Source organism: Chelonus insularis, unplaced genomic scaffold (assembly GCF_013357705.1).
Source record: "Chelonus insularis isolate UGA/USDA-ARS -01 unplaced genomic scaffold, ASM1335770v1 contig_150_pilon, whole genome shotgun sequence".
NCBI lineage: Eukaryota > Metazoa > Arthropoda > Insecta > Hymenoptera > Braconidae > Chelonus > Chelonus insularis.
The window spans coordinates 1,408,604-1,429,983 of NW_023276392.1; the positions used below are offsets into that span (position 1 = coordinate 1,408,604).

The window sequence follows — 21,380 nt, forward strand, 5'->3', positions numbered from 1 at the left end:
GATAAAAAAAAACAATACTTAACCATTCTCTATTTATTTTTAATAAATTATATCAGTCAAATGTAGTACATTTAAATTGATCGATATATTAATATATATTATATTTATATAAATGTAATACTTTTAAAATTGAGTTAAACTTATTCATAAAGCTTATATTATAAGCTTACTTACAATTATTTCGACAACTTTTATCTTATTACTTTTATTGAAAAGACGTACAACACGTCTATGTACATTCAAATGATGAATATCGTCAACATGTATTTATGTTTGAATAATTACTTATTCTAAATTGTTAATTTAAATATATTTGTGTTCTTATGTACAAAGTGTCTGATTACCTACAACCACCCAATTCTGGTTTTGTCCAGCCCAATCCAGAAAGAAAAATATTTTAATACTATTAAGCAAAGTAGTGTTAATTTGAGTCTTTTTAGTTTATTTATTCAACGAAAAATAAGTATTTTTCCTTAACTTTTTATTAAAATGTTTATCATTAAACTGACTCATATTATCACGACTTTTTTACATTGTAAGTATTCATTTAAATGAGCAAACGTCACAAGTTTCCACCATCTATCAGGTCACGTCATAGCTCTGCTTGTTATCTCTTTCAAGAGATTCCAATAAATTATTTTGTAATAAAATTTATAAAAAGAATTCATTATTGAAAGTGATTCCAATTGTAGAAACCAAGTAAATTACTTTACAAGAAATATAAAAAATTTTTTTACTAAAACTACTAAAGTCTATCTTTACTGCATTGTTGAACGACCAGTATAGCCAGAAGTTGGCTCGCAGTATTTCCTTGCTCTTTCTCTGATAAGCTCGTCGATGGATTTATTTTGCGGAACATTGGCAGTTGTATAGTGTAGTCTTGAAGCCAGATAACACATGATAAAGGCAGAAAAAACTAGCAGTATGCCTAAACCACTTGCCACGTACAGAAAACTTCCACAACTTCCTTCTAGTCCAAGTGCCACTTTATCATAGATATCTGTCAAAATATAAACAATACAGTAAATCAAAAATTCAGATAAATCTTGTTGATAAAAGTTATCAGTAATTACAGGATAACATAACATTATGATAAGATTATTATGTTCTAACAAGATGTAAATAGAACAATTGCTCTCATGAATTATCAATCAATAATAAATGAATAAATCGAACCAAAATAAAAAAGTTATGTGACACTCGAAAGAAGACGAGAATCATTTCTTTTACGATTTACTCCGCCTATGAGTATGTATAATAATGTGTTCTGAAAATTAATTACTACATGTATTGAACAATTTAAAGGGCAATTAGCTTCTTCACACTCAAATGAGCTATACAACAACAAAAAATTATCAGAAGCGAGAGAAAAACTATGAATAAATTTTCATATTTATGTGCTAATCGCATTTTATGCACATGGATTTACATAAGAAAAATGAAAATAATTTATGGAAAAACTTGACCGAACATAAAAGATAATTTTACATCATTAAAAATAAGAATCATAAAAATTAACTCATCAAAGATGCATCAATGGGCGTCATGCTTTAAAGGATCGGATGGGCATTGAAGCAGACCAATAAAATCACTAATGAACATTTTTTGAAATTTTCAATAAAATGAATATTTGAATTCTTACCACTAGGCATCATAACAGTGTACTCTATGTTTTCTTTGATTCTTGTAAATTGTGTCGAGTCATTATATTTCTTTATTGCTCGATCATTTTTCGGTAGATTATTCTCTGACGATTCTTCAATCAGTCCAGCTGTTCGTCGCTTCCGTTTACCATGACCAGAAGGCTCAAAGAGATCCAAACAAAAATCCTAAAACAATTTCATGTTCACAGTGATTAAATATTTAATTAAATAATCGTTTTTTTCCTCAGACTTTCTGGCCTGAAAAACATACTCACTGGTTGACAATCATGTGGCTCCATACAAGCTTTTATTTGCGAGTGAATCCACAGTGTTGATCTTTCACGCATGGAGCTCAGCAGAAAAGCTTCGAAGTCAAGATAAACTTCATTCTTTCTATCACGGTAGCGAGCTGGTTGATGTGGGATTATTGAAGCAAAGTCACGATTTCTACATCCATCTTTGACAAGAGTAACACTTCCAAGAGAATGTGGTTGATCAGGATCAGGACTCACAGTTACTTCCAGAAGTTTAATGTATCCCCAAGCACTTTCCGGACTGATTCTTGCTCGTAATTGAAGCTTTGTGCCTATCGGAACTGCTTGATCTACTGCTTCAGAACCTAGAGAATTTTCTGATGCATTGCCAACAGCTTCTCGATACAGAGCCACTTCGTACTCTAAACGTCCAGGTGTTTCTTCAACCACTCCCGAAACTCGTGCACCATGAGGGCTGTAAATAGTAATCAACCCCAAATTATAATAATCAACTTACACTACCCATATCTTTGATCTTTTAAATATTATATACAGTAGATCATGATAAAATCAATGCACTTTTGAAACGGAAGGATAGATTAATAATATATTATTTATGAAAAGAAATGGGAAGAATTTTTTGATAAAAAAGAATCAGATTTCATAGAAAAAAAAATGTAAATGGAATCTTGAAGGTCATTGTCACTTTTTAATTAATATAAATTGAGACATTATTATGTTGTTGTATATATAGAGTTAGGTGAGTAAAAATAAACTCACAATGTTCCAGCAAATCCTGCTGCCTTGTGTCTTAAAAGCGTTGGCTCCGGAGGCCTGCACATGAGAATTAGTTCCTGGTCTGCCAGCATGACCACACCAGGAAATGCCGGAAACCATATTCTAAGGTGAATGAATCCCTAAAATATAACAGGAATTCGATCATTAAAAAACTAATACTCAGCATTTTTTTAATTATTAAATAATAAAAGTTATTTTTAAATTATTATACAACAGAAGTTTATGCATATTATTTTTCTTTGTTAATTAAAAGTGTAAAATATTGTATGAAAAAAAGATATTGCTATCATATTTACATTTCGTTTCAATATTCCACAGCGTGAAAAATCGGTGACTTTCAAAAAATAATGATCTTCTTGAGGATCAGATGGATCAGGTCGTATTTGACACTGGATATCAGTGAGAGGATCAGCAGCACGGTCATCAGCAAAGAGCGGTGCGCCTTTGAAACCAACAGGGCGTTTTATTTTTGCAGTGAGAAGATCTGTTGTAGCCGTTGTTGCGCTGCATTGGATGTCTGATACCTCGTAATCTTGAGCTAACGTTACCACGATCTATTGCAAGTAATTTAATAGAATTAACATTCTTTTATTCAATTTATTACTGTTTATTATCAAACACGTGACTGACAAGAACGTGCATAAAACACTCATGTTCATTCATAATCTATAATTAGCCTTCCACCTTTGCATTGTTTACAATATTTTTTTTCTCAATCAACACGTTCTTGCTACTCATTGATGCTAGTTTAATTGAACTTTCAAGAGAAAAAAAAATTACACTGAGAATAATTGTTTGATATATTTTTTTATAAATATTTATTAATAACACAAGGAACAAACCGTATAAAATCCAACGACGAAAATGCTCCACATGATTTAAATTTAATTAAATGATATTCACTCAATAACTGATTAAAGGATCTCAAGTAGCAATCGAGCTTGCAATGAGATACAAAAACTTGATAAAACCTGCGTGATGTAATTTTGACGGAGGTTCCTGATGGACTGAACGTTCTAGTAAAGACAGTTGTTGAGCCCCCTGCAGATAACCAAAGCGAGAGGTAAAGAAAGGAAGCAGAGAAACAGGGAATCACCAGCCCATTCGTAGAGTACTGTTAATGCATGCCTGGTGCCTCTGCTAACAACCATTCTAGTCGCGAACGTGTGTCCTCTCCACATGCAAGACACTATTGATGGTCTCAAATAAGTCTGTCAACGACATTAGGACCTTCTTTGCTAATTCTATGGTTTCGACATACTCATTTTTATTCTGATATTATCATTATGTTGATTCACAACATAATTTTGAATAACAGTTTCGATGAAAGAAGAATTTTTAACACGAAATAATTAACTAGATATGGCTATGGAGATAAATACTATTATATTATTTTCAACGGTCATTTTTAGATAGCCAAAGTGAGTCATTAGTATTTTTTTCCTAAGGTGCAATGGTTGGCTGTTTAGATCAGGTAAAGATGGAAAATCAACGAGACGCGAAACGCTACGCGATTCGAGATATGTATAAAAGGAATGAGTTAAGCGGTTACTGACATCAACTCCAAGACTAAATTCTAGGTCAATGTCGTATTTTTTGGGATATAACTGATCTTTGAACGCAAAAACAAGTTTTTTTTTTTTTTTAGTTGCAGTGTCTACATTGAACCAACGAATTTGCGTACGAGTAAACCGGTATTTTACTACTGATACTTATTGTAACGATACGTTTCAAAGTGATCATTATCCCATCAGTTTATTTGCCGTTTTTTTTGGAGTATTGACAGTATTTTTTACCAGATGTATCAATTTGTTTAATTTACAGTTAATTATTTTTTAATTAAAAATTTTCATTAGTTGATAAATTAACTTAAAAATATATTTATTTTAAAAACATATAGGCTATGTTTTCCTAACCTAAGGTGTAGCATTCCAAAGTTCTATGAGTAAAGTCGTTATTTTATAAACTGAACAATCACGTTTCATTTGTAAAATAAAAAAAAGAAATAATTAAGGAAATGATTCAAAAATTTCCAGATGGCTTTAAATAATTTCCTACTGTATAGTTACTGTACTTGTCACTGACTGAATGCGTTAAATCACTTTTGTCACGCACTTTAGTGTTATTTGCCATCAACGAAAGATTGTTTCTTCCGTTAGTCTCTTCTTGCATAGAGGCTGTGTCAAATATGTTATCTAGAGTCTTCAACGCATTTTACACTCATAGAAAATTGCTTTAAAAAATCTCTATTGTTGCTTTCAATCTCGTTAAAACAACCATAAAATTGTTAAAAGGTTTAACCAACAAAGACCACCCAAAGCCATTATACTTTTGATTAGCAATAAGTCTGTAATATGAATCATTATTTATTTATATATCATATCAAATGAATGAATTTTTAATTCAACTATCGACGCGTCACCACCCAGTCATGGATTGTGACTTTGGCTAGCAGGGATTTACTGTTATCCAGGCTGATCCCTGGACGTTCCGACGAGGCAAGGGAGCGTTTCGATGAACATGCTTTTTTCCTTTATTCATTGGAGATAATTATTGAGTTTTATTTTTCCTAGATACTTAAGAATTGGATTTACGTATTTCCAGCTCGATGCTTTGCTTTTAAGGCATATTCTAGTGACTTTTTATACTGGCACGAGGCAAGATTAAAGATATAATTATCCGTTAGAGCTGGCGCGTGCTGACCGATGTCTAAAGCAGTTTTTGTTACGGGCCATGGCTGCTGTTAACAGCTTTTTTTCCCCGCTAGAATATTTCATAATCATCAATTTGATTATCATTAACATCATTAAGAACTTTTAAATCTATTTCATTAATTGCCATTGAAATCTGAGCATTAAAAGCTTCCTTGAAGTAGAAGTACTATGTTTAATTCAATTCATGTTATCTTTTATAGGATCCAGAAGAGAAATGATGACATATGAGGTTGGAGAGTAGGCTTAAGGTGATGAAGAAAACTTGCTTGATGCATTACCCGCAAAGTAGACAGCATATTCATAAATAATCCATAGAGTGCAGATCAAGTCACTTATCTTGAAGAGAATTTTGTTTTTAAATAAGAGCTTTATCTCGATGTTCCACTGAGTCTGGCCTTAATTGTGCCAAAAGCGGAACCATGACATTCATGAAGTCATAATAAAAATAAGAGTTGATGGATTATTTTTTTAAAGTTAAATATCATCATGTATGAATGCGAAAACAATGGATTATTATCCCGTATGTTCCAGAAGTGTCATTGTTTTTGGTGAGTAACAATTTTTTGTTGACTTGTTATTATAATGTAATATTATAATTCTATAGAAATAAATTGATCCAACAGATTAATGAATAAATTGATAAAATAATTAATTATTTATTCACTATGAAATAATCTTACGGTTAATAACGTATATTATAATATTATGCATCATTATTAATTACCTAATATAAATTTTCAGACGAGTTATTAGACTGCAATAAGTCTAGTGTTAAAAAATAAATTAAGTATGCTGTGGATGATTACTATAATATAGTCGGAAGAAGGCAAGAAGTAGAAAGATTCCAGCTAACGAGAATAACTTCTTTATGCCTTTTGTAGTAAAGTGCAAATGGTTTTGCTTTTTTTTCTAAATACAATCGCATTAGAGTTGAGAAGTTTTCAAACCACACATATAAGTATATTTTGCAACAAAAAGCTGTAATGCTTCAAGGATTGACTGTCGAGGAGGATGAGGATATAAACCATGCATTTCTACAGGTGTGAATGCCTTTTAAAGTATTTTCATTCATGAATTTTTAAGAAATTAATAAATAGAATATCTAAAAAAAAACAATAAATATGTGAAAATGACGATGAAGAAATAAATTTTATGCTCCGTTTGGCTTTGACAAAATTCCGTTGGTTTTTACGACACTTAGGACCCTCAAGGATGTCTTTAACCCACTTGTTCTTCCAGTTGCTCTCGTAGTAAACACACTTGGATCGAAAAGATATCCGACATTTTAAAATATCGCTTGAAATGTTCGTATAATGTTTAGTAATTGTCCGACGATTTATCATAAAATTATTCCAACTCTAAACTTTAAAATCATTTTTGCAGTTAGATGACATACTGCACTATTTAGGTGAAGTCTTCTTTGTGAAGCATATCATTCATTGTTTGACGGATTGCAGGTCGAATAAACAACCCAAATTACTAGAATCTTCTCGAATGTTTCAAGCTTCATTGAATTGAAAATTTTTTTTGTACCATTACATACTTTTTTGACGTAATTTTCAAGATCAAAAAATTATCAAATGATTATTCAACAAAGATTCTGAAAACTGAAAAAAAAATATTCATCATAAAAAAAATTATTTCTCGTGTCTGCGTAGCAGTAAAGTTAATCAATAAAATAAAAATGAGGGAAGAATATCCAAGGATTGTAAACAAAGAAAAGAAATAATGCCAAAAGGCAATAATCTAGACACATACAATTCAGTCACAACGATGATTTTCAATGCCATAAGACCCTTTAACCCAAATTAATCATAAAACCAGACCAATCATGTTATTGAGTAGAGAGTTGAAAAGGTGTTATCGCTCGTCGCTAATGGCAGCAAGTTTTTAAATTGAGGATAAGACCGATGTTTTATGCTAAGTATCTGATCGTCGCCCAAATCACGGAGCCACGTACTTAATAATGGACATCGCTGGTGTTCTGTATGTCTTTAATCGAAAACAATGACAGCAGATCTCTCCAGCATGAGACCACAATACACATGTGAGAGTTACTAATAACTCAAGCCTTTAAAAACCATTCAACATTCGATTATTGAATCAGTCGTGCTTCGTAAAGTGTTCAAAATAAGTCCTTAGAGGAAAAAAATGAATCTACTTACATTCATTCAACTCATTCTGATGACAATATTGGGATCCAATGGAGCCAAACTTAAAAATAGTTTTTTCGAACCTTCAAATAACCAACGAACAGAGATATTTAATTTTTCTACCCAATCTAATGATAATAGAATTGTTGCAAGACATTTATATTTACCTCCATCACCTCCAACTGAACCAGACTTTGTGCTACCAGAAGTGATCGACAATCGAGTGAGAAGTTCATTTTTTCAACCTCTACTAACTCCAATAAATATTCTTCCTTCAAGTGTTGCATTAAAGACTCCTTTTGCTAGTGAATTTCGTTATCTTACTCCTCCAAAGCAACCGAGTGTTAAAACAAGTGGAACTCTCGAGGGTGATGGCTCAGAGATGTCTAGATTTATCAAGATCAATTCTATGGCCTGCAGAAATGATGAAGAGATATTTTTTAGAGCTTCCATTACTCCACCCAAGTTATCAGATTTTCCTGTTGTTGAAGGCGCTGGTAGTGATTCATGTAAAGTGGTTAAAGTTAATGATGAATATAAACTTGATTTTAGTAATGAACTCTTCTGGAATTGTGGAGTACAAGATTGTTCAACAGAAGCTGGTAAATTTTATTGCTTGAACATCAGATTTCCAAGTGTCTCTGGACTTAGACTTAATGGAGATGTTAAAGTGATATTACGATGTCGGATTCAAGAAAGAACAACTTCTCATACGAAAAGGATTAATATCAAACCTATTGACACGTATGAGTAAATTTATGTTAATCATATTTAATTTTTTTCATGTCAACATTGAATTATTAAAAAGAAACAAACACATGATAATAAATAATGTCAGGTGTATGGATATTGTAAAGATAAAAATCAATTAAACATAAATAATTTAAGACAAGAAAAATTACAAATTGTCGATAAAATTATTGATTTCATAAAATTAATTATTTTATTTTAATAAGATACTTTCAGAATACTATTATGATATATTTAATCAATAATATTACAAATAAAAATTTCTAAATGAATAAATATTTATTTAAACTTCAGGTTAGCTAGAATGGCTCCAAGAATAGCCACAGGTGGACATAACAACGTTTTTGAAACAGAAGTGGGTTTGTACCGAAAAACTCTAGGCTCTGAGCACTTGTTCGATACAAAAATCCAGCCAGGTGGAACGGTAATTCTTGGAGAGGAAATTTTACTGCGTGCAGCAGTTCGTGAAGGTGACGGTAAGTGGTTTATATCTCTATTGATATGAAACAACGAGTATTGTTAACATATATCTTTAACAAATCTTATTTACCATCATAAGTAATGCAAATTTTTTTTGCAAGGTTGGAGATATTCAAGAATAAGCGATGTAACTGTTCACTACATTGAAAATAGCAGGCAAAAAAAGGTCATGAATAGTGTGTGGATATTAAATTCGAATGGATGTCTCAATCCAGATATTCGAGAGGTTTGTTCTCGAGAACAATATCGGGTTAATCCTCTGGAGAGTTATTTGATATTCCAGGCTTTCATGTTTGATAATATGAAAGAAACTGATGAGATGATAATGAATGTTAAAGTCACAGGATGTTTAGACGGTAATGACTGTGTTTTAAATTGTCCTGGAGGCCATTCACGAAAAAGCAGGAGTTTAAATAACTCAATAAACCTAAATAATCAAACTTTCGATTGGCTTGATGATATTTCTTTCAGAGTAACTTTACCTAAGCCAGAAATTAATTTAAAAAATTCCGTAGATAATCATCTAATTATTCCATATGTTCTATCTATCTTTATTCTTATATCCATCATTGCTTTGCTTTGTATGATAAAAACTGTTTATAAGCAAATGAAAAGCATTAGAGTTCCTTATTGAGCATATTTTTAAAAAATTATTATATTTTAATAAGTTTAATCAATGCTGTGAATTGTATGTATAAATAAAATTCGAATAATCAGATAAAATGTTGAGAAAATCATTTAAAAAATTTAATACTAAATAAGGTTTTTAATGTTAATTTTTTTATTTAAAATGGAATAAACCAAGAATCTAGTTCATAGCAAAGTTTCATACCCATTGCAAAAAAAAATGCTGAAGATGCTGTTTTTTGTACAAATTTGTCTCCAAAAATTTGGATTAAAAGACATTTGAGAGAACAATGACAAAGGTCATCGAAATATCTTAATCCTCCATATAACACGAATCTATCGACTTCTGCTTGATCCATTTCTCTTTGTTCATCTAGCATTTACAGTATTCGATAATTAATTAAATACCATAATTAACTGTGAATAAATTATTTTAATGGTCTTAGTTTAACTATCTATAACTTTTAATTCAATAAAATGAAGCAGTTAATAATTAAATTTGATGAATACATCTATTTCCTACTTACCTTCTATAATTTGAGAAGGACAAGAAGATTCACACCGTTGTTTAGGCTCTGGAATTTTCAATTCATCTAATTCGCAAAGTTCTGGACAAGAAGGATCTGATGATGAAATTTCACTTAAATAGGAAGGAGATCTTTGACGTTTAGGTTTTCCTGAACATTCTTCATTTTCACATGATCGATCACTCTTCTTTGGTTCATCAAATTTTTTCCCTTGGCGTGGTGAACGATGTGGAGAAGATGAAACGTCGCGTGAAGTTATTTCATCAGTTGACTCTACACTATCCATACTGATTCTTCTCGCTGTAGGTGTTCGAGGTCTTCTATGAGATTCTTGTTGATATTTTTTATGAGATTTTTCTATTCTGTCAGCACGATCAACACGTCTTTTAAGATGTTCTTTGACATCTTTTGAAGAGCTATCACCTAAAGGGACACTTAGATATTCAGTTTCATTTGATAAATCAGACAGATCTATACTAAGATGTTCTTGTGATGATTTGCTTATTAGAGCACTTGTAGCAATGTCATCATCAGTTTCAAAAGTTTTCTTTTTTACACGTTTTTTTTTTGCTAATTTTTCTTCGTATGCTAAAATTAATGTACTTTTGAAGTATAATGAATTAAATAAGCATAAATTTTGAGTTAAAAAATAATTTTAGCTTTACCATTTCGACGTTCTGTCATTTTTGAACAATGTGGTGAACATTGATGAGCTAACATGATGAAAGTTAATTAAAAATAATTTAATTAATATATATTAATATATTTATCAAAAATTATACCAGTAATTTTTGCTATTTACATAACTTTAAATCCGTCAATCCTAAATAAAAGAAAAGAAAATCGTTCTCCGTGGATTTTTTCAAATTGAATAATATGTTCACGTCAATCATCTAAATATCTAAATGAATTCTTTTTATAATTAAGACTAACATTTTTTACACTGTCAAGTAACAGAAAAGAGATACTTATTAGATGTATTCGTCAATTTCAATAAACACTAATCATGAATTTATTAAACAAATGTTATTTATTAAATATATTACAAGTTAATTAATACCTAGATGTTTAAATTGGTTTTACATTAGCGTAAAGATTTGGAGAAGCCGGTTTTCCAAGACTAATACTTAATTTTACATTTGGTGTTTCACCATCTTTAGCAATTCGATAAGGTTTGGTTCCAGCTCTTGTAAAATTATAAACAACTTCCATATCAAGTGGTCCATCAACACCTTTAGCTTTGAATTGTCTTTCCATAACTATCTTCATGAGAGGAGGTAATTCCATAGTTTTAGGTAGAATTCTTTCTTCCCTTGGTTTAACTCTTTCAAAATATTTATATTCTTCATCTTTTGGTATTAAATGGAAGTCATCTTTGTATGTTTCATGATATAACTGAACTATTTCATTATTTTTCACGCCTCTGAAATATTCCTCTACCAGAACTATACATCGTCTTGGAAACTGAAAAATTCCAAACAATTAAATATTATCGTTTGATAAATTTAAAAACATTATAAAAAGTTAAAGTTCTTTCAAAATTGACTTACCAAGAAATTCACAAATTCTGGTCTAATTTGGTAAACTGGATTTGGCCATGCAGCAGCTTTTAAAATTTTATAAAAACATACTTCATCGTACCTTTGAAATTGATTTCTAAATATTAATCTTCCTACTCCATAATTTTTCAGGTTTCCAATAATTTCCCATAAAGGTTTTCCTTTGAAAGGAGTTTTTCTACCAACGTATTTATAAGCTGTCATGACACTTTCTGAAAATTAAACAAATAATAAATAAATCACTTCTATGATGTTATGATTATGAATAAAAAACTTGATATTATTTCACAAAAAACTAAGAAAATTAGAAATATTAATTATAACAACAAACGTTTTATTAGATGGTGGAGTAGGTTATGTGCACATATGCGCCAACGTGCTTTAGACCGCATGCGTGTCATATAAAACGCGGGATTCCTTTGAAAATTAAAAGAGTTGAAGTAAAGAAAACTCATAACAATTGACTCCATGGTCTGGTATTCCTCAATACCGTTTGCTAGTAAACCAACTCTTTCGTAATCCTGAACAAGTAAATATTCTTCTGTAAAAAAGAAGACTTGTTCTACAACCTGTCCTCAAAAAATACCCCTATGTTCAAGAAAAAGATTATGAATAGATATTTAAATTAATGAAAAATAAAAATTGAAATTAATAATGAAAATAGAAGCAGGTTTATAACAGTTAACTGTTATAATTACGTAATTATGATAGTATTTAAAAAAACAAATATATTTAGAATAATGTTTATTGAGATCTATCTTTCGACAGAATATTTAAATACAATAATAATTCATTAAGTTAGTATTAATATTACAATATAAAATAGTTTAAAAAAGTGTTTATATACAATATAAGTTATTATAACTTAAATAAGTATGCTCACATACTATATTTAATAAATAATTTGCTCTCGCAAATCCACATTAATTAGTTGATGAATAAATAGTAACATGTCATCAGTGTAATTTAAGGCCAGAATGGAATATTCAAGTTATTTCTTAATACTGTCCAGTAACCTGGCGAATCCAGTCGAGGTAGTAGGAAACACGGGCATATACTCCAGGAACTCCAGGCTGACCACAACCGATTCCCCACGAGACAACACCAGCCACCTGCCAATGGCCATTACGTTCACAGATCATTGGACCACCTCCATCTCCTTTACAAGCATCTTTTCCATCTTCTCCTCCAGCACACATAAATCCTGGATGAAGATTAAAACTTGGTCCTAATCTAGTTCTTCTCATCTGATGTTCGCAAATAGAATTGCTAACTACTGGTACATCAACTTCTTTCAATATATTCTGGTATTTTCCGAAATCTCCAAAGGCATCTTTTCCCCAACCAGTGGTCCAACATCTAGAGAATGATTAAAAAATTGAAAATGATTTTTTGATTGTTCTTTTAATACATAAAAAAGTCAATACAGTCATTATAAAATAATTTAAATAATAATTAACAAATCATTCTCACCTGGATCCTGTGAAGTCATCGTGTTTATCTGGGAGACAGGCTGGACTAATGTGAGGATTCTTCTCAAAATCAACATCATGATCAAGCTTTAAAATAGCGATGTCATTGTACAAAGTACCAGCATAGAACTCAGGGTGAACCGTTACACTGACAATATCTCGTTCAATATAAGGATAGAACTCAACATCATGATTAACATCCCATTCACCTAAACGAGCTCTCAAGTCATAGCTACTGTGAGTCTTGACGCAGTGAGCAGCAGTCAAAATATGTCTTGGAGAGATCAGCGTTCCACCACAAACGTAAACACTCTCTGCAGGGTCTTTCTTTAAGATTGCAACTTGCCAAGGGTATTCACCAAACTCTGAATCTCCATCAATGAAAGATGGAGTCTTGATACGTCCATTTATTCCCTGGCTATTCCTAACTCCACATTGACCAAAGTTAGGACGATGAAGATCTTGGCGTATTTGATTCTTACGACAGCAAACATGTCTTGGTCCACAAACAGGTGGTCTACCAAATCGTCTCTGAAGAAAAAATTAATATTTCAATTTCTTTTCAAGTTAGAAATTATTGGATTAAATTAATATCATAATTCCAGATGCTCATTTACACCAGTCCAGCATTTTAAAAATTATATATTACAATCAATTATAAGAACCCCGATTATTTCTTTTACTAAAATCAGTAGCGTTCAGTCAGAATATTCCAAGCGAGTAAGGGAATTAAAGAACTTCAAGGAGAGTTATAAATCGATAAGGTAAAAATTAAAATGTTTAAATACTACAAGGTAAGATACATGAAGCTATCTGGGCTTTTAAAAGTAGCCTTAAAAGTTTTATCACGTGCAATAAGCTTAAAAAATAATAAAATAAAGCGAATAATGGTAATTATGGTCTAGTCATTTTGATGTATTTTTAATACTCCTCAGTAATCAATATAATTAAATCAGTCTGGAATCTCCGACGTAATTCTTCTTCTAAAATAAGGGAAGTTCTTCATCCTAGAGTCCTTAAAAACCTTTTCTTACCTCTTCGATTTTTTTCACCTGATCCACCTCACGTTTCTTTCTGTTTCGAAAGGCAACTTTTCCCTCTCTTGGACCATCAGTATTTCCTTGTTGGAAACCTTCTTGTTTTCCTGCTTCATTAGCATCAGTTTTAGAGCTTCTATAAAAATCGTTATAGTCTTCATCATCACTATAATAATTATTATCTCTTGAAAATCCTCCATAGCCTCCATATCCACTGGGATATTCTCCATAATGATTTCCATGTTCGCCATAGTGTCCATAATTATTTCCAGTCCAAGAAGGTTGGAATTGTCCGTGATGATGATGATGATGATGGTCGTGGTAATGACTTTGAGGTTTTTGATGATAGTGAGGCGGATAATAATTTGGAGCATATCCTCCATGGTAATGACCTCCATGACCTCCATGAAGACTTCCAAGGAAAGCTTGCTTTTGATTAGCAAGAATATGACCCAATTTATGTACGAATCCTTGATTTGGTGTTACATGGAGATTAACAAACGGTTTAACAACCTTGTCTCCATATTCGTCTTTCGATACTTGGACTGATACAAGAGGATTTACTGAGACTATACCAAGATTTAGACCATTGCTACCACCTCCATAGCCTGAGTAAGGATTTACTAGTGGATTCCCGCCATATGGATTGATTGGATAAGGTCCGCTATTTGGTAAACCAAAGCTGACACCCCAAGTAGGTTTCAAGTTCAATTTTGATTTGTCAAAGTTACCGATCAGTCGCTGAAAGTCACAAAGCCACATTGTAAAGATCCAAGCTCCAAATAAATGTCAGTTTAATCTATTATTTTTTTAATATACATTTTTTTAAATTGTTAGATTACTTGTTAGATTTTATTGATATTTTTTATTCTTGGACCTCTTCACGGTGGCTTGGTGGCTCTATAATTGTATTCGTCAGTCAAGTAAAATCTATTCCATTAAATAAATTTTTTAAGTTTTATAACTTGTGTTTATCTGAACAAACATTGATTAAGAAGAAATTGACAAAAAATTAAAAGTGAAAATTAAAACAAAAAAAACTTTGTAAGATTGCAAGGATGTAGGTATTTGTAATAACGAAAAATCGATATTAAACGTATTCTTATGAAAAATGTAGGAAAGATAAAAAAAAATAAGGCTAAGTAAAGCATTGAAAGTCTGCTGAGGAAACGATCCGAGGTCCTGGATTGTGAGATTAGATAGTAATCGTGCAATTAAAGTGTTATATAGCAATTTAGATAAGGTGATAATTAGTTAATTAATCATATCTTTCATCTAATTATTTCTTTTAAGATTTAATACTGTATTATGTTTATAATATTATTTTTTAAATTATATAATTATTAGATTATATCAGAATAATTTTTGTCATTTGATAATTTTGCTTCTTATTTTAAAAACGTTAAGAAAATTATATATACCAGTGTTAATTTTTCATGCCAAGTATAAGAAGTAAAGAATTATCTAAAAAATCAACTTACGCCTTGAGCGTCATCAATGCTTCTATCTTTCTTTCCTTCAGGATTAGCTTCTCGTTTACTTCTCTTAGTTAATTTATCACTTTCTGCAGTATTAGATAAATTCTTCTGTTCTTCAACATGCTGTGCTTCTTCTGTAATATTAACTCCTTTAGGTATTCTAATAATGCTCATTGTTCCATTGCCATCAGTAACAACTACTTCTTCACTCTCTGCTTCGATGTTCTTTCCAATATTACGGGGATCAATAGGAAGGAACAAATCATCTTTACGTCCAGCATGATCGATAGCAATACATTGATCATAAGGAACGCAAATACAATCATCAAAACCATTGGATAGTCCATTATCAAATCCATTAGATCCAAAGCTACCAGAGTCTACATTGAAATTGTTTCCGAAATTATTAGATCCAATTCCTGAATTACCGAAACCTGGGTTTAAAATTTTTCCACCTTCTTTTGGAGTAAAGAAAGAATCTCTTTTTGGTTTTTCGTAAGAAGGATATCGGTTAGCATAGCTACCACTAGTAGTAATTGGGTCTAGACTGTTTCCAGCAGATGGAGAATTGACTTTGAAAGCTTTTTTGTAATCGTTGAATTCTCCATATGAATTAGCATAAGTACCACTTAATCCATAACCATGATTATTACCAAGTCCACCGAGTGAGCTAGGGCTAAGGATCGGTCCAGCGATTCCAGGGGTTCCGACAATCACAGATGAAGGTTTTCCATCAGAATGATGGTAATGATGATGAACGTGTTGTTGAACTGATGAAGCAGGCTGGACAATAACTTGTTTCTTTTCAATGAATTCTCGTTTATCTTCAGGTCCAAAATCGTATTCTCCATCAAATGGAGATTCTTCGTAAACAGGTTTGCTACCAATATAGGATCCAGGTTTCTTAAAAGTTGAGAAAGGTCCATTAAAAGTGGCTGGGCCAGTATAAGGAGGTGGTCCAGAGAAGGGACCTGGGGCACCATAAACGGGTCCAGGAGGTCCATAGGGTGGTCCAGATAAGCCAAGTCCTGGCTTTGGTGGTCCATAACCAAAAGGTTTCTTGACCGGAATTGCAGGTAATGGTCTGCCGACTGGCTTAATTGTCACGGGTTGAGCATAAATTACTTCATGAGGATGAATATCATAATGATGAGGGGAGAAGTATGGACGTCTTCCTTCGATATTTTCACACTAAAACAATTTTATTAAGTTAACATTCCACAAATCTTCTATATTTGAATAATTAAAAAACGAAATAAAAATATTTTTGAGATTATTTCTTACATTCATTAATCCAAGATCGCAAAGCTTGTCCCTGATGTAAGCTCGAGCGATTGTTTCATTTGTATCTTGAAGAGCATTTTTGACACCAGGATCAGCATAGAGTTCATCATATCCTTCAACATGACGGCCTTCACGATTGGATATAAAAATTCTCTCAATAAGATCATCATTCTGTAATTATAAAATTTATTAATTATTTTCTCAGATACAAAGAATATATCAAGTATTTTCCATATAAATAAATTTGATTACTTACTGAAGATGCCGTAGACTTAGCATCAAGAAGAGTAAATTTCGATGGATTGGAGTTATGTTGAGTGTAAGTCCAGTCATTTTTATCTTCTTCAGGAGTGGACAGTGAACCTGACGGTTGATACGATACTTGCGTTGCAAGTGCCTGGGTCAAGAGACCCATCAAAAAGATGAACCACATTTTTTCCTACAAAATAAAATCATTCTATTTAATAATAATTTCTATAGATGACAATTTAATTGTTAGTTTGATTGTTTCATTCTTATTGTGAGAATAAAAAAAAGTACAAAATTCAGTATGTGAAAGTACTACTTATTCTCCGGAAATACTACTTTCCATACCAATGCTTTCTTTGTTTACTCTAAACCCTAAACACATGTCTTCCATTTATTTTCTCTATTCTTCAGATAACGATAAATTAAAATCCATACGTAAATTAACAACTCTTAGTCTAAAAATAAAAGAATACAAATTTCTATCTTTTTGATCCTTGAGAAAGTGCATATCACCTTTCTCTAGCTATTTAAACTGATGTTCGTTTCTTCATTTAAATATCTACATCATCTGCTTTTAATTGTTTTTTTCACTACATTCATGTCTGTTCTACTTCTTCAGTACACTATTTTGAGAATCCAATCGATGAAAACAATGTAGTATTTGTATAAAGCGAATAATGAGACATTAAAAGACAATAAACTTATTTATATTCTGATCCAACCACCAACGAAAGTGAGAGGAAGTTGGAGAAAGTCGTTTGACCGGTACGACGAAGAGCTGCATGACTTCTTCATACACCTCTGTGTAATTCGTGCTCTTTATTATTGAAATAAATATTTTCGATATATTTCGACAGTGAAAGTTGTTACATAATAAAAAAATTTGAACGTATAACGAATAAATTAGTATTTACATTAGACAAATCAATTAAGAAATGTATACTATTATTATCGAATTAGAATTTATAATTCCCTTTAATAGAACATTTCATTTCATTTATTATTTAATTTCAATTAATCAACTCAATTAAGTTTAACGAGAATCTAAAAGTGATTAAATAAAAAATATAATTTATAAAGTTAAATTAATAATTGAAATATTGCTAATTTTCTCTGAAGATGAACTGTTATTAAAAATACTTTAAATTAATTAATTGATTGAAATGTTTAAACATTATTGATCATTTGTCTAATTAAATTAATAAATTTGACCAATATATTTTGTTTCTTGAATTTTGCTTACCTTCAGTTCGATCACTGTCACAACACTAAGTTTTTGAGCACTGGATTGGTGTCTTTATATAGGCCTGTTTCTCTTCTCCCTAAACACTTTCTCCTGGACACCGTCTTGTTATTCTGAGCTTTTGTGAACGATCACCAACTTATATACGTGAATTCAGGATGCTGCGGGGATGTGGTGGTTCTGAAGGTGGGGTACCTGAACAATATGAGTCATTCGTCAGCCGAAAGTACTTTTCTTTAACAATGTTCATCAAGCATATCTGATTACATTCATCATACGAAGTATGTTTATATATCTTTGATTGTTTTGACATTCAAATTGGCATTTTTAATCATCCAATTAATTTAATAAATTTAAATATTAACTATTTATAAAGTCGAATAAAAATATTATTCGTAGATTATATAGATATAGAATAAAAGTAAAAGGGAAATTTATTTTTTATTCGCAAAGCGACGAAGAAATCATGAGATCAACAACCGGAATTTAACCTGGGGTTTTCCCTTGCATTCAGCACAACTACAGAGGTCTTAAGTAATGCTCACCAATAACTGCAGCTCTTCCACAATTATTTTTATTGTTTAGCGTCTATTATGCTTAATAAAGAGAAATAATTTATGGTGAAAAAATACATTGCAAATGGCAAATCATCTCTGAAATAAAGAATACGTGATTTATTAACTGTTGTTATTTATGTAAACAAATTTACATTTTTTAATCATTTGCAATTTTTGTTTTTATTTCATTATTTACTCCAAAAAAAAAAATGTAGATGCTTGAAAATTAATTCAATTACTGTAAACATATTCATTTAACCTCAAAACCAAATTTAATGTGCAAATTTATTTACCATTTTTTAATCTGTTTAATATTAAATAAATAATTTTATTAGCACAGTTTTACTCAATCCAGGACACATTCCTAGAACTTGAACTTCTCAATCCTGCCAAGTATTTCGACACCAAGATCATCTCGGATAACATAAATAACCCTCCTTCTTTTGTGGCCATTTCGCAATTATACCAAAAACTATATTATCCAATCATTATTGACGTCAATGGTTCACATTTGCGGGATGATCATAAGATAAATTACTAAATTTTAGGTACCATGAAGAGAATTATGTAATAAAGATTGTCGTCAATGAATCGTTACTTAACAAAAATCATGGTTTATACCCAACAGCTTATAAATTATTCTTCTCGGGTTACCGAACGCGGGAAAAAGTTCGTGCGTCATTAGAGTAAAGAAAGGCCTTAAAAAAACGCTCTCGAAAGTAACACCGTGAGTGATGAAAATAATGAAATTGAAAATAAAATAAAAATAAATATGACAGAATTAATGATTGTGAAAAGAGAATCATTAGTTGTTGGATTAAATGAATCCTTCAGCTACTTCTTCTGAGTCATGGTCGGATTAATGATGGAGAAGATGACCTCTGTAATTGTTATACAATATTTCCATACCTCAATTTTTGGAGGTTATTGACTTTGTGATACTCATTATCAAGAAGCCGTTGGATCAAGAAGGTATTCCACCGTAAAAAAATTCAAAATATTTACAAAAATAATAAGCTTCAATATTCTCATCAAATTTCCAACCAACAAAGAAAGATTGAAAGTATTTGAACTCAACAAAAATCATGATGGCTGTCTAATGTTTTTTGTTGTTGATAAAAGTAAGTCTTGTTTCTTTTAATATAAATTTAATTATTACTTTTTTTATTTACATGTTAATTAAATTTGATTTATTTGTACTGAATTGTTATCAAAAGTTGAAATTTTTTTTTTTTTTAAAATAAAGGATCTAGAAGAATAAGTCAAGATTGACTGCCCACGAGAATTACTACTTCCGATGCCAGCGAAATTATATCTTGACGTCAGTTGTTCGATGCGAGAGTGAACTTTCTTCTTTACTTGTGTTTGGTTCTTCAGCTGATGCCAACCTTGACATCGTAACTGAATCAAGACAATTCAAAAAAACCGTTGAGAATAAAAAATTTCTAAATGAACAATTTTTTTTTTTTTAGTTCAAGTGTAATGACTTTTTAATTATCACCACTTTTATTTCTTTATTCAATGACGTGAATGGATCTTGTAATCGTATTAAGCAATAGAAAGGGCGAAAAATAGAAATACAAATTTCTAGTGGTAGATAAAGGATCGCTGGCTGATATTACACAGAGCAGACTGTACCATACATGTATCCGGGAGAAAGTGTTCTTAAAGATGTTCGGTTTACCAAAACCATCATAAAAATATGTATTAAGAGTTTGACGTAAGTTTAAAAAAAATTCTTAGTAATAATAATATTTATTTATAAAATTAAGTCTTCTAAAGACTAATAGAAATCTCAGCTTCATAAATTACTTAAAAAATTGTCATAAAAGCAAAGAAAAAATTTTAGAAGATACTTATTTATGAGTATTGCATCTTTGAATAGATATAAAAAAATCTTTGTTTATTCTATGGCTGATGACCTTATGTTTACGATTAATTTTTATTATTCTATAGCTTTGCTGGAACGCCACTGGATTACCTAACAGGGGATTTCCTAGCTGTTGCAAGTGGGGAATTCTACATTTCAGATTTTATAAAAGACTGACTTGACCTGATTTAGGTAAGTACGAAGAAATAATAAGCCTCTTATATTATCTATCTTATGACTTGCATTATTATTAAAAATACCAAACAGCATATACTGATGATTACACTCAATAATTATCTTGCATCTTTATTCTTAATAACCCATTACACTATTTCGAATAATTGGCGATTTTAATTAGAGTAATATTATCAGACATAATTAGCAACATCTTTGATCAATAAATCTTATTATGATACCACTTTCAGAACACTTTATTCTGATGAATAATTTCATTAAGAATTACAAACCATGTTTACAATTAATTTTATTCTTTAAAATATATTATCCATTGCTAAATAAAGAATTAAATACTGAATGAATATTGATAGAAAACATGAGTAAATATGTAAATATTTTATTTTAGTATCTCATTGGTATTTTTATTCCTTTTCCGTGGGAAGCCTTAATGAAATTAGGTTGTTTATTATGTTTCGTAATGCCTTAAAAGAGTTAATTACAGTATATC

At 30.9% G+C, this 21,380-nt stretch overlaps 5 protein-coding genes and 1 long non-coding RNA gene across 6 annotated transcripts; 2 read left to right on the forward strand and 4 right to left on the reverse strand.

The window, feature by feature from the left end:
- Nucleotides 1-191: 191 nt before the first annotated feature.
- On the reverse strand, nt 192-3,685 carry LOC118063875 (uncharacterized). Its single transcript, XM_035078075.1, has 6 exons — nt 3,538-3,685; nt 2,992-3,249; nt 2,678-2,814; nt 1,919-2,372; nt 1,643-1,829; nt 192-1,000 (listed from the first exon to the last, which is right to left on the reverse strand). The coding sequence occupies exons 1-6, from the start codon at nt 3,568-3,570 to the stop codon at nt 759-761; spliced, it is 1,311 nt and encodes a 436-aa protein (XP_034933966.1). The 5' UTR covers nt 3,571-3,685; the 3' UTR covers nt 192-758.
- A 3,803-nt stretch (nt 3,686-7,488) lies between these two features.
- LOC118063974 (uncharacterized) lies at nt 7,489-9,426 on the forward strand. The gene is made up of 3 exons (XM_035078275.1): nt 7,489-8,306; nt 8,607-8,788; nt 8,894-9,426. Exons 1-3 carry the CDS (start codon nt 7,561-7,563, stop codon nt 9,424-9,426), a joined length of 1,461 nt encoding a protein of 486 aa, XP_034934166.1. The 5' UTR covers nt 7,489-7,560.
- A 151-nt stretch (nt 9,427-9,577) lies between these two features.
- On the reverse strand, nt 9,578-10,763 carry LOC118063975 (uncharacterized). Its single transcript, XM_035078276.1, has 4 exons — nt 10,729-10,763; nt 10,612-10,659; nt 9,947-10,534; nt 9,578-9,792 (listed from the first exon to the last, which is right to left on the reverse strand). The coding sequence occupies exons 2-4, from the start codon at nt 10,628-10,630 to the stop codon at nt 9,578-9,580; spliced, it is 822 nt and encodes a 273-aa protein (XP_034934167.1). The 5' UTR covers nt 10,631-10,659; nt 10,729-10,763.
- A 171-nt stretch (nt 10,764-10,934) lies between these two features.
- Nucleotides 10,935-11,910, reverse strand: mRpS34 (mitochondrial ribosomal protein S34). The gene is made up of 3 exons (XM_035078042.1): nt 11,837-11,910; nt 11,497-11,717; nt 10,935-11,410 (listed from the first exon to the last, which is right to left on the reverse strand). Exons 1-3 carry the CDS (start codon nt 11,904-11,906, stop codon nt 11,015-11,017), a joined length of 687 nt encoding a protein of 228 aa, XP_034933933.1. The 5' UTR covers nt 11,907-11,910; the 3' UTR covers nt 10,935-11,014.
- A 439-nt stretch (nt 11,911-12,349) lies between these two features.
- LOC118063873 (uncharacterized) lies at nt 12,350-19,517 on the reverse strand. Its single transcript, XM_035078073.1, has 9 exons — nt 19,119-19,517; nt 18,814-18,921; nt 18,269-18,463; nt 17,033-17,215; nt 16,777-16,947; nt 15,496-16,683; nt 14,012-14,755; nt 12,979-13,508; nt 12,350-12,864 (listed from the first exon to the last, which is right to left on the reverse strand). Exons 4-9 carry the CDS (start codon nt 17,207-17,209, stop codon nt 12,504-12,506), a joined length of 3,171 nt encoding a protein of 1,056 aa, XP_034933964.1. The 5' UTR covers nt 17,210-17,215; nt 18,269-18,463; nt 18,814-18,921; nt 19,119-19,517; the 3' UTR covers nt 12,350-12,503.
- Nucleotides 19,360-20,920, forward strand: LOC118063874 (uncharacterized). Its single transcript, XR_004689990.1, has 3 exons — nt 19,360-19,946; nt 20,072-20,545; nt 20,782-20,920. It is a non-coding gene; the product is annotated as an uncharacterized lncRNA (long non-coding RNA).
- The last annotated feature ends 460 nt before the right edge of the window (nt 20,921-21,380 follow it).

Coding starts and splice junctions, on each gene's coding strand:
- LOC118063875 (XM_035078075.1), bottom strand. CDS start 3,570: ATGTGGAGCATTTTCGTCGTTGGATTTTATACG. Junction 1,830..1,918: donor AGCCACATGATTGTCAACCA/GTGAGTATGTTT, acceptor AAATTGTTTTAG/GATTTTTGTTTGGATCTCTT. Junction 1,001..1,642: donor CACTGTTATGATGCCTAGTG/GTAAGAATTCAA, acceptor ATATTTTGACAG/ATATCTATGATAAAGTGGCA.
- LOC118063974 (XM_035078275.1), top strand. CDS start 7,561: ATGAATCTACTTACATTCATTCAACTCATTCTGATGACAATATTGGGA. Junction 8,307..8,606: donor AATATCAAACCTATTGACAC/GTATGAGTAAAT, acceptor TTTAAACTTCAG/GTTAGCTAGAATGGCTCCAA. Junction 8,789..8,893: donor AGCAGTTCGTGAAGGTGACG/GTAAGTGGTTTA, acceptor TTTTTTTGCAAG/GTTGGAGATATTCAAGAATA.
- LOC118063975 (XM_035078276.1), bottom strand. Junction 9,793..9,946: donor TCCTTCTCAAATTATAGAAG/GTAAGTAGGAAA, acceptor TGTAAATGCTAG/ATGAACAAAGAGAAATGGAT.
- mRpS34 (XM_035078042.1), bottom strand. CDS start 11,906: ATGACACGCATGCGGTCTAAAGCACGTTGGCGCATATGTGCACATAAC. Junction 11,718..11,836: donor ACTCCACCATCTAATAAAAC/GTTTGTTGTTAT, acceptor TTTAATTTTCAG/AAAGTGTCATGACAGCTTAT. Junction 11,411..11,496: donor CAGAATTTGTGAATTTCTTG/GTAAGTCAATTT, acceptor GGAATTTTTCAG/TTTCCAAGACGATGTATAGT.
- LOC118063873 (XM_035078073.1), bottom strand. CDS start 17,209: ATGTGGTTCATCTTTTTGATGGGTCTCTTGACCCAGGCACTTGCAACG. Junction 16,684..16,776: donor GCGATCTTGGATTAATGAAT/GTAAGAAATAAT, acceptor AAATTGTTTTAG/TGTGAAAATATCGAAGGAAG. Junction 12,865..12,978: donor GATGACTTCACAGGATCCAG/GTGAGAATGATT, acceptor ATCATTCTCTAG/ATGTTGGACCACTGGTTGGG.